Source organism: Ceratotherium simum, chromosome 2, assembly GCF_057802395.1.
Source record: "Ceratotherium simum simum isolate JZ-2026a chromosome 2, ASM5780239v1, whole genome shotgun sequence".
Taxonomy (NCBI): Eukaryota; Metazoa; Chordata; class Mammalia; order Perissodactyla; family Rhinocerotidae; genus Ceratotherium; species Ceratotherium simum.
In genome coordinates this window covers 29,537,643-29,549,654 of record NC_141901.1, presented here as the reverse complement: position 1 = coordinate 29,549,654, position 12,012 = coordinate 29,537,643, and the positions used below count along the sequence as shown (strand labels likewise).

The window sequence follows — 12,012 nt, the reverse complement described above, 5'->3', positions numbered from 1 at the left end:
TCCAGAGTTCAGAAATATGAAAATTTGTTTTGAGGTACCTTTTATAAGTCATGTATATAGATCTGGTAAGATATCTCCTTTATATTGTTATACAGAATTATTACACAAAAATAACATAAGCGTATCTGTGAAACTTTCTAGGTGTCTTGTTTTTTTGATGAAAACTTTCCTCTATTCCACAGGTAGTAGTCAGAGGGTTTTCATTGACTTTTAATTTGAAGGTATCTTAGTTGATTCTAACTCGGCCACTTAATCTCAAGGAAGGAGAAACTCAAGCTTCATGTTTTAGTTGCTGTTGCTATAGCTAATGAACTCGAAACTCTGTCCTGGCTGCGCGTCTCCATTCTAACTTACTAATTTTCATTTATTTTGCAACCCAAATTAACCGATTCTTTTTTGTGGTGTATCACATAGTAACTAAAAAAATTAATGTCTCTCACCAGTAAATAAAATTATTTTGATTTTAACTTTTTTTTTTTTTTTTTTTTTTTTTTAACTTTCAGGACACACATGTATAACATTGACAGTTTTGCTTATGATGCTAGTCACTATTGGCTAGCTGACTTAGCCAAAGAAGAGTTAAGAAGAAAGTGCACACAAGTACACAGAACATTTGTAGTTTCTTAGAGCTTTCTGGAGGAGTGGACACAATAAATGCAGTAGTGCTCTTCATGTTACATGTTCTCGTTGTCCTTAAGGTGCATAGGAATGTCAATGAAGCAAAGAGAAAAAGGAATCTGTCCTGGAATCACATTCTCAACACTCCTAAGACTCTTGAAAATAGAACAACTTGCAGGATTGAGAGTGATTACTTTCCTAAAAGTGTAGGAAAGTGTAGAGATTTGTTCATGCTTAGAATGTGAGCATGAAGAAAATAAGTGACTTTTTTCCCCACTAGATATGTAATGTTATTTTTACTTACAAAGGAAATAAAAAAATTAAAAAACATGAATTGGATATTGAAAACAAACAGTAAAATCAGACTCTTTTGAGCAAAATTCCTAAAAAGAAATGAGCCACATTATAAAATAATCCTTCTTGACTATAAGGCATTTGCATCTTATTCCATTAAAATGAGTCTGAATGGGTTGGCAAAATATTTTAAAGGAAAACATGCTAATGACCCAAGAGTGTTCAGTTTCTTGGTTTAGTTGGTGGCAAAGGAAGAGTATAGCATGAAGGAATAATTCTTTGTCACTACAATTTTGTTCTTAGGACAATCTTTTCTTTCCTTTTTTTTTGGGGGGGGGGAAGAGCCCTGTGAAAGGGTGAAAGGTGTCTTCCTTGACTTAATGTCTTTAAAAGTATCCAGAAATATTACGATATTAACATAAAAAAAGTTCTATATTTCTGAGCTGAGATGTTCATAGCCAAATTATTGTAAATCTTATTCTTTTGTAATGTTAAGATTAATTTATTTATATTTATTTGTCAGTGAACATATTGGTTTTACATGTATAACAAAAAACATTCAAGAATATATGTAAAGAAAAAATCTATTTTCCCTAAATAGAAATAAATAATTGATCACATTTTTTTGTCTCATGTAGTATTTGAAATTTGTTTTCTTAAATGTAAATAATTTATTTCTAAATAAGAGATTCCCTTCCTTCCTCCCATAAGTAGTTTAGGATGCTGTCCTTTGCTTATCCTAGTATGATTCATTTTCAGTTACTTTTAATGTATAACTTGTTATTGATTTACCTAAAAGCAATCACATTAATTTCTAAATTCTTAATATATTCTTGTCATCTTGCCAATTACATTTTAAATGTTGGAATAGACTAGAATATAAGCATAACTAAATTTAACAATAATTATTTTATCACATCGCTTCATCTATTTTGTTGAAGTATTTGAAAGTAAATTCCATAGGCATCATGACATTTCACTATAAATACTTCAATACGCATTTCTAACAATAAGGCATTTTTTCTACCTAACCATAATCATCACAACTAACAAGATTAATAATAATTTCCTAATAGCTTCTAATATTAGGAAATTATTTTAACTCTCCTAAAATTTCTGTGACTAGGCACATATCCATCTGCTACTTCACTCATTTGTTAAATAGGGGAGCCTGCTGTGTCTACTCTGACAATCTGGTGCTTCCTGGGATAGTAGCAAGGATAACACTGACTCAGTTGTTCAGAAAAATACCTGAGAGCCTACTATGTGCGGGTTACCATGTGCTGAGGTTACCAAGATGACTACAACACAGAGTAGTCTACCCTCAAGTTGCTTACAGTCTACCACAGGAAGACTAAAACTCTACATTTATTGAGAGAAAGAACATAGAGTTATACAACTGTAGATACAGAATACAGAGGGTGCCTAAACTGGCTTTGCTAAGTGGATGAGTGGTGGGCAGGGAGGCATTCAGAACAGGATGTGAATTGAGAAAGGACAAATAGGTGAGATTCACATGGTGGGATTGGAGACTGCAAGTAGTGCAGCATGTTCAAAATAGGAAAGGCTTGGAGAGAGGGCTACAGTGTATTGTTTGTTTAGTGTGGAAGCAAAAATTATGAATTCCAAATATGTTATTCCACTTTGATTAAATTAAAAGTTAGAATCAACGGGCACAGGTTTATAATAGCAAGAATTTTAGACATTGGGAAATATTGAACTTTGACAATACCATACATTGAGTTAGGTTTTATAGCTTATTATTTAGATAAGGGTAAAAGCTGAAAAAATATTTAACAGTTACCTTGAAGAAAATAATATAAACAGTAGATATGTTGAGGGGATTGGGATTTTCCTGGAAGATTTATAATTACTTTGTATCCTGTTGTCATAAAGTTGTGTAGTTTTATTTTTTCCCCAGATAAGCTCTCCTGTGAGATTATACTTTGATTGCAAAGATTGTGTTGCCTTTATTCTTGAGACTGATGCTTATTTGTTGCAAGAAATTATACTTGCTTACCACAGAAATTTGTGTTTTATAATATTTAACCCACTATCACTATCAAAAATCTTGGGACAATTGAACATTAATAGTTTTTGTCTCATCAAACCCTAGCACTGTTTTTTTGGTTAATGCCCAAAGTGGACATGCCTCATTTTCCACCCACAGACCTTGAGTGTTCCCTTTATGCCCTTGCCTAAATTAAAAACAGCCTCTTCCCTAGCATTAATGCTTCCTTTGCAGTCTACTCCAATAGTGGCTGGTTCATTTTCATACTTCATATGCCTCAATGTTGAGAAGTGGTGTTTTCCTGGTTTCCCATTCCCACCACTTCCATCTCAAGTCTCCCATACACTCTTTAAAAAGAGTAACTGTTCTTCCACTCTTGTAGGATAATTTACTAAAATGTTAAATTTTTTCCGTATAGTTTTCCCTCTCTGAATTCCAAGGAGGTAGCCAAATTTTGGTCTTCCTTGCCACAGGGGAACATCATGACAGAATGGAAGCGGAACTACTTAAAGATAACTCTTTTCCTTGCTTTTCTTCTCTGGAATCCTATACTCTCATCATGGACTAAGCTGTGAGGACAGAGGTAGAAGAAGCAGAACCAGGAAGAGAGAAGATTCCTGTGAACAACAAAGAAGACCGATGTTGCCAGCAATCTCAAAGTCTCCAAGCCAGGCATCTTGACAATTTCTGGGGAGATGAGTGATGGGAAGTGTATTATATTTTGAAGTTGCGACTAGCAGGATTTGTTAAAAGATTAGCTGTGCAGTTAAAAAGAAAAGACTTAGGATGACACCAAGATTTTTAGTCTGAACAACACAAAGGGAGAGGTTGCCACATAATGAGTTGGGAAAGACTTTTGTAACAGAAAGATAAGGAGTTTTCAGGTATGATGAGTTTGAGATATCTTTTAGACATCAAAGTGGAGATGTTGTATAAGTAGTCAAAAATACAAATCTGGAGCTCAGAGGAGGTTACTTGGCTTAAGATAGATATATATTTGGGAGTCAGCAATAGGAATACATGTGTCAAGGAACCTAAGTGAAGAAAGCAAGATGAAGACTAAGATTAAACATTAGGGTTTACAATATGGAGGTCATTGGGGGCCTTGACTAAAGCTCTTTCAGTAGAGTGGTTGTAGGTAAAAGCCTAGACTGAGAGGCTAAAACAGAGAGTTGGGGGAGAGAAATTGGAGCTAGCTAATACAGGTGAGTATAGACAACTTTTTTGAGAAGTTTTGCAGACAAGTTGAGGCAGAGGAATAGGATGTTTGCTGGAAGGCAATGTGGGATCAAGAAAGGTTTCATTTTAAAATATGGGGAAAATTATATCATGCTGCATGTTGATGGATATGATGCAGGAGAGAGAGGTAAGAATTCTAAAGTTCTTGAGGAAGTGAGAAGTAATGGATTCCACCCTGAGAAGCAGTGTAGCTAGTGGTTAAGAGCGTGGATTCTGGTGACAGACTGTGCTTAATTTGGAGTCCACCATTTAACAGCTGTGTGACTCGAGGAACCTTCCTTGTCTGTGTACCTTAGTTATCTATCTTTAAAGTGATTTCCACCTGTAAAGTGGGGAGACATAGGATTGCTATGAGAATTAAGTAAGTTAGTAAACATAAAGTGCCTAGAGTAGTGCCAGCCACATAGGAAGTGCTCAGTAAGTTTTAGCTCTTAGTGCACAAGTGGAGAGATTTGCCTTAGAAGCAGATAGGGCAGATCACACATAGTTAACAGGAAGGAAGGTGGCATATAAGGGCACAGTTGCAGGTCGACGGGGATATCATGGTGACAGCTTTTGGAAATTTTCCTCAAATTTCTTCTGTTTTCTCAATGATGTATAAAGCAAGGTCATCATGAGTATGATACACATGAGATGTTGTATGTTTGAAGAGAGGACGAGAAGGGAAGAACTAGAGAAATTTAGTAAAATTAGTGGGTAGTGCTAAGGGCCCAGTTGATGTGAATGCTCATGAATATAAATTGCAACCATTAAGCTTAGAATGGCCTGGGCATCTAAAGATGACTGCAAAAAATAAGATAGTGGGTGATATATTCTGATGGCATGAGATTCAGAGAAAAGGGTTTTGTGGTGAGGAAGCAAAGAGATTTGTCTGCAAGTAGCTATGATGAAAAAAGTAGGGCACCAACTTCATATCCAGGCCTGGTAACGCGTGGAGTAAGGGAGATCAGTGAGAGGTAGTTTTGCCTTACCAGAGATTTGTTTGCAAATTCAAGCCAGCTGTACATTCCTCTTCTACTTGTTATTGCAATCTTCCTACTTTCTGGTCACTCACTCTTGTTTATCGAGGACTTACATATGTTATCGCTATATATGGTATATATATGTATATATAGAGATAGATATGATATATATGTATATATGTGTATATATCTTAGATTTGTCTGCTCAGAAAGCCTAGAAGACTCCAGACCCAGATTTCTAAATACCTTTTTCTGATAAAAGAAATCAGAGTTCTTTGGAGAAAATGGCTGATTCCAGTGCTGAGGCAGGGAACGTATAAGATGAGCCTGGAACATCTTGTGGTATCAGAAATTAAGGGTTCCAGAAAATAAGTAAGTACTCAAAAATTGATAGTAACATGTCAAAAGGACTCAGAAGCCAGCTTGAACAAGCTCTCACTGACCAAATCTGGGACAATTAGAGAAAAAAGTAAATAATAATGGCAATGGACTATAATACATAGAAAAAAATAAGAATCTAAGTTCATACTGGTATAAATGAATAAATAAGGAGAAGGAAAGTACCTTCCTTATAGCAGAATTCCGACTAATACATGTAGAAGGAATGATGCAATTTGAAAACCAGCATTTGGCAACCATCAATAACAATTATTTCATGCAAGACTCATCAATGGATTCTGAAATTAGTGAAAGTCTGATGAGAAATAGGATAATCATATAGTGTCCAATTTTTTCACCACAAGATACTTATTAATTACAAAGTAACTTTAGAGAAACCTGGCAAACACTGCTTTAACCAACTGGTCAAAATTAACACCATCAATAATGGAACAAATAACATGAAGTTCCTCCTGATAGGACACATTGAGAAAAACTCAGCATCATTTCTTTGGTGTTCCTGCCAAAAACGCATAATCTTGATCAAATTATGAGGAAGCATCAGAAAAAAAATTTGAGGGACATTCTACAAAATAGCTGGCCTGTACTCTTCCAAAGTGATAAGGTCATAAAATCAAGTAGAAGAAAGGAAATAATAAAGATAAGTACAAAAATCATTGACATAGCAAACAGAAAAATAATAGAGAAAACCAATGAAACCAAAAGTTAGATCTTTAAAAACTTCCTGATATCAGTCCTTTAGACTGATAAAGAATAAAGAGAGAAGACAAAAGTCACCAGTATCAGTAATGCAATAGAATACATCACTCACCACAGAGCCTGGTCATTAAAAGAAAAAAGGGAATACCAATTTTGTACCAATAAATTCAACTTTATACCAATAAATTCAACAAATTGGGTGAAATGAACAAATTAATTGAATGACACAAATTACAAAGCCTGATTCAATAAGAATACCAAACTTGAATAGTCTTATATTTATTCAAGAAGCTGAGTTTTTAATTAGAAATCTTTCCAAAAAGAAAATTTCATGCCCAGATGGCTTCCAGATTTTACCTGGACATCCTTTGCTAGGTGATTTTCAGTACCTCCCAGTATAATAGGCAGAATGGACTTCCCCATTCCATTGATGCTGAGGTAGACTCTGTGACTTGCTTTGGCCAATGGAATGCTAACAAAAATAATGGAAGTAGAGCCTTTAAATGTCTTACTTGATTTGGCATGGCCTCTTCTGATCCTGTTATGAGTCATGAGAGGAACGTGTGCCGGGTATCTGCATGACCAAAGACATGGGAATCAAACCTGAGCTAGACCTGAAGCCAGGAGCTAATCTGATGGAAACCCGCATCCAAACTCCTGCTTATTTCCATCTTAAAAGAGAGGAGGGCCGGCCCCGTGGCTTGGTGGTTGAGTGAGCGCGCTCCGCTGCTGGCGACCCAGGTTCGGATCCCGGGCTCCCACCGGCGCGCTGCTTCTCTGGCCACGCTGAGGCCGCGTCCCACATACAGCGACTGGAAGGATGTGCAGCTATGACATACAACTATCTACTGGGGCTTTGGGGGGAAAAAATAAATAAATAAAATCTTTAAAAAAAAAAAAAAAAAAGAGAGGAAAACATTTGTTTTTGTAAGCCACTAAGAGTTTTGGAGTTAATAGCAGCAAAAAATTGACTAAGAAATTTATACTTAGAAGTGGGTTTCTGCTATGAAAAATCCTAAAATATAAAGGAGGCTGGAAAAATAGCAACTCTGCAGTGGTGAAACAATCGATACCACCCTTGCTCCTGATAACTTAGAAGGCAGATATTTACCCGTTGAACTTGTGGCCCTGAGCAAAGAGGTTTTGTGGCAGAGTGTTCATAGTATAAGTGGTTACTAGTTTTACATTTGATAAGAGACAAGAGATAAATTCAGAATATAACCAGCCAGTGTGCACACAGAATTGAAAAAGAATATAGAGAGCCCAGAATGTCCAAAACTTTCAGGGTAGGAAAACTAAAATTGGGTCTTGTCTCCAAATAGTAGAAGATAAAATTGAGAAAAACTTGAAATTAGAGTCAATCTAAAACATAGACTTAGGGTAAAGACTAGCTCAAGGGTGTTGTCATCACGCTTTGTTAAGGCCTCTGAGAGGATTAAGGTAGTACTAAGTAGATGGTTTTAGCTTTTTGAAAGGGGTCTGATGGCATGGACTCAAAGAAGCCTGGTTCACCTAAGTGGGGTCAGTTAAGAATAAATAAATATTTCAAAAAGAACTGTGGAAATCTTTGTCACATCGGTATTCTATACTCTCTATTACACCAATCTATAAATATGTAAAGTGGTGCTGGAGTGAGAGTCCTTGTATTAAATTATCTTTCACAGCACTTCCAGCTCTGTTAGCCCAAGCATATCTGTCTATGGAATATCAGTAAGGCCTTAGGAGTACTGTATGCTCTGCTTTCCCTCTGATTCTTATGTTGTTCTCAGTAAGTTTCATTATAGCCAACACCATCTGTCACTAGTATTGTGGATCTGCCCCAGGGACATTCTTACTTGTTCGTTTTCCTCCATGGCCACTTCAGAATGACCATGAATAGAGGCTAGGGGCTACGGTCTCCTTGGGGGATATACAGCTTTTGCAGACTACTTACTGTCCATGAAATTTGGGCACCCAAAAGCTTAAACAGTCAAAGGCTTTCTAAGTCCATATCTTAATTTCTTTGACTATAGAATTCCCTCAAAAACTCAGCAGGCTTCTGGTCTATTTGCTTCCAGTGCATACCATGGGACAGCTGCCACTGTCGAATAATTTACTGAATAGAATTCTTAAGCCTGGGTTGTTTCTTCGCCTCCGAGTCACCGTGTCATTCTTTCACTTGTTTCTGCAGGTTCTCATTCGTGGGGGCTTATTTCCTTGTGTGCCTAGTTGCCTTTGATTGTGCTGCTCATTCCTCTTTGTAAAAATACTTGTTGGGATTCCCTAAGGCATAGGGTAAATGTACTTTCGTCCAGAGATAACTTAGTTTTCCACCTACGGATTTATTTGGCTGTGTCATTTGGGCACCACCTTAAACCATGTGCAGAGCCTGGGCTTTCCTGACCCCCCCAGGTCATGAGAACTTGGGCTATGAATCTTCACAATGTCTGGGCAGTGGCTACAAATTCTCACGGTTAAGTTTTTATATTTCTATTCCTTTTTAATTTCTTCTGCTTCATTTAATGCTATGGCAACCTTCCCTGCAGTCCTCTGGGGTTGGGTTCAGAAAGGACCCAAAAGGTTTACTTTTGGTTCACTCTAAGTCGGAGGGTGAAGTCCTTTGCACATCCAGTGCAATGCTAGGACCATCTCTGATAAAGCTTTCCACCTTGGATGGACCCTGGGCATTGACTTCTGTTCCTCTTGCCTCATGAAGTTAAAAAGATAAACCTAAGTTTCCCGGTATCAGTAAATGACCCTAGGGCAAATTTAATTTTGTTACTGATATTCTCCCTTTTCTGGGTTCCGTTTTTCTCCCAGAGTTTTCTCTGGCACTTCCCACTCTATTTTGTTGGTTCATCAATAGTTTTAAGATAATTTAAAAAATTTTTAATATGGTTTCCATGGTTGCTTATTACAGGGTGATTAGTGTAAATGACTCAGCTCACCATTATTGAAAAATAGGATTCCTATCTTCAATGTATACTCTCATATGTACCTATGAAAACTGAAATGTTGAAAGGAAAAAAAAGGCATGTCAGAATGATGCGATATATATAAATTTAAAATAAGTCAAAAAATATGTAGTTCATGAATACTTTCATGTGTATAAAAACCTTTATAACTAGACTCAGTGATTTTGCAGAATGATTTCTACTTTTCTTTTTCAGAGGTTTTCTGTGAACTATTGTTTTAAAAGGACAACTGCTTTTTGATTTAGTTCTTCCATATATGTATATGGATATTGTGGCATTCGCTTTTGCAATTCTGGGTTTTTCCTGATAGGCAAGAACCTGATTTCCTGCGGCCATGATAATTCATGGGTTCCAGGTGTTCTGTGCTGTGAATAAGAGTCTATCTTTTAATATCATGTTTCTAATTTCACTTTTTATTTTCAAGATTTATCTATCTCATGTGAGAGAAGAAAGGGATATAAGAATTAATTTATTTTTGCAAGTTAATATTCCTCTTAATAAAGTACTAATTTCAGTACACAATTTTATTTTATGTTTTTATTTCAATTGTATGATCCAAATCCTTATTCATAATGGGGGCACATGTCTCTCTGTGTTCATTACCTGTAAGATGCTCTTTATTCATTTCTTCATTCAATGGACATGTTTTTTGATTAGTTACCATGTAACCAAATACTGTGAAGAAAAGGAAGAAACAGGATGGGAGAGAGATAAAATCAGGATGATAGAAGGAAGACTTGAGCTTGTTTGTATCATAGAATGCAACCAGCAGTTTTTATTATAGTGCAATTCATTCATGCTAGACCCTTTTATAGCTAAGAATGAATTTTTGTTGCAGTCTCAGAATTAGTTTCAGCTGCATGTAAGAGAAAACAAAAATAACAGTGGCTTAGCTAAGATGGAAATTCATGTATTTCTTATATAAACCAACTCCAGAGGGAAACAGTCCAAGGCTGGTACCAAAATCATTAGAGACCCCAGTTCATTTTTGTCACCGACTAGGTGCCTGGAGAAACTCAAAGGTGGGTTTGGAAGCAATTAACTGTTTTTCCAAGTTGTTTCTTTTCCTTTTGTATGTTAAGGAGATGTAGCCACCAGCCATCCTGAAACTGACCAAGGCTCCCCACAAGAGCCCTGCCCATGACCTTTGCCTTATTTTTAATGCAAAGATCTCTCCAGGAAGAGCTTACGCCTCATTATGTGGAAGCATGTTCTCCAACTGAGCCTGTGCAAGTGAATACCCGCCTCTCCCTTTTGAATATTCATTCCCCAACCAAATAAAAGTTCCTACCTTCCTTTGTTCGGGGACACCATGACTTTGGAAACGATTCCTCATGGCCTCCTATTTGCTTGCAAGTACACTTTACTTTGTTAGACAACTTCCACTGGTGTAGAGCCTTATTTAACTCACCAGGAGGTGAGCCCACTTGGTTTGGTAACATTTTGTCTTGTTTCTCTATCAGTCATGCTCAAACATAATTTCCACTTAAGATGCAAGATGGTTGCTAAAAATTCAAATACCATGTCTGTATGGCAGAGAGAAGAAATTAAGAAAGGGCTGAAAAAGTAAACCTCTTCCTTTTAAGGTCACTTTCTGGAAATAACACATACTAGTTCTCCTTACATCCCACTGAGCCCACTGAGTCACAGATCCATAGGAGCTCAGTGGGGGCTGGTAGATACACTGTCTATTACAGTTGGCTCTGTACTGATGCAAAAACAGAGAATTCTATTCAAAGGAAGAGGAGGTAAATGGTTATTGGGGAGCAAGTAGCAGACTCTGTACACAGTTGCTTTCATGAGTGTTTTGAACTTTAGAATCACATATTTTATTGAAAGCTCTATTGGTGTTATGCTATTATTTTACTATGTTTAGAGCTGCAAAGGGGTAATTTGTTTTGAAATTTGATTATTGGAGGATAACCCAATTAATTTGCCTGGATGCTTATAGTATCTTTTCTTTATTCTGCAAATTTGAAAATAATGTCAGAGTATGTGGTTTATTTTCATTAAGTTTTCCTGGAACATAATGTTGATTATTAATTTTCATAAAAGATAAGTGGAATTAGATATAAACTTCACATAAAGTTTATGTGAAGACCTTTGTGATAAATTTGTCACAGAATCTGGAGGAATAAGTTCTGTGTCATGAGGATCTTTAACTCTCCTGTGTTTGGATGAATATTTCCAGGACCTGACTCTTTGATTTTCTTCTTATCTCAGCCCAGGCAGATCATCCTCCTTTATATAGTTTTTCTCCAAAGAGACTAAAATACAGTTGATCCAGTTTCCATTCAAAAAACTATACTTAAAGTCAAGATTTGCAAGATCATAAAAATACATCTACATGACATAGATAGGAGTTTTATGGATTGCTAAATACTTACATATGTACAGACATTTTCAAGGTTTATATCCATCGATTTTGTGTGCATATACTTGCACCTTAAATCTGAGTCTAGTTTTATTTTCTCATTTTGAAGGAGGAGTCATCATATACTTGCCACTATGTATGACCAACGACTTGTAGCCACCCTTCATTTTCACCCTTCTGATAACACATATTTTTTAGGGTATCTTCTTTTCTTTTTCGTTATTTTATGAGAATTTGGCAGGGTGTAGTAAGACTTCTGAAGTCTTGACACTACTTTGCCCGCTGATCAAATTATTTGTTTTCTCTTTTAAATGAATTTAAATTTTATTAAACTTAACAGGTACATATATTTGTAAAAAAAATTTGCCAATATTTGACATTATTTATTCTGTAACATATAATGCTTCAGCAACATATGCATTCCTCAAACCCTTGTAATAATGTCACCACCGTGACCCTTTC

General features: G+C 36.2%; 1 protein-coding gene across 4 annotated transcripts in view; it reads left to right on the top strand.

The window, feature by feature from the left end:
- Positions 1-10,409, top strand: part of CD55 (CD55 molecule (Cromer blood group)) — a 37,458-nt gene extending 27,049 nt beyond the window's left edge. For 3 of the 4 annotated variants that reach the window (XR_015554496.1, XM_087439977.1, XM_087439961.1), the window contains one exon: positions 504-1,532. Coding sequence is in view for 2 of the 4 variants with exons in the window: in XM_087439977.1 (XP_087296103.1) it covers positions 504-559 (56 nt within the window). In the remaining 2 variants the exon portion in view is untranslated. Of the gene's footprint in view, positions 1-503; positions 1,533-10,258 lie in introns of those variants that run through there. The other variant, XM_087439974.1, reaches the window with a different exon arrangement.
- Positions 10,410-12,012: the final 1,603 nt, after the last annotated feature.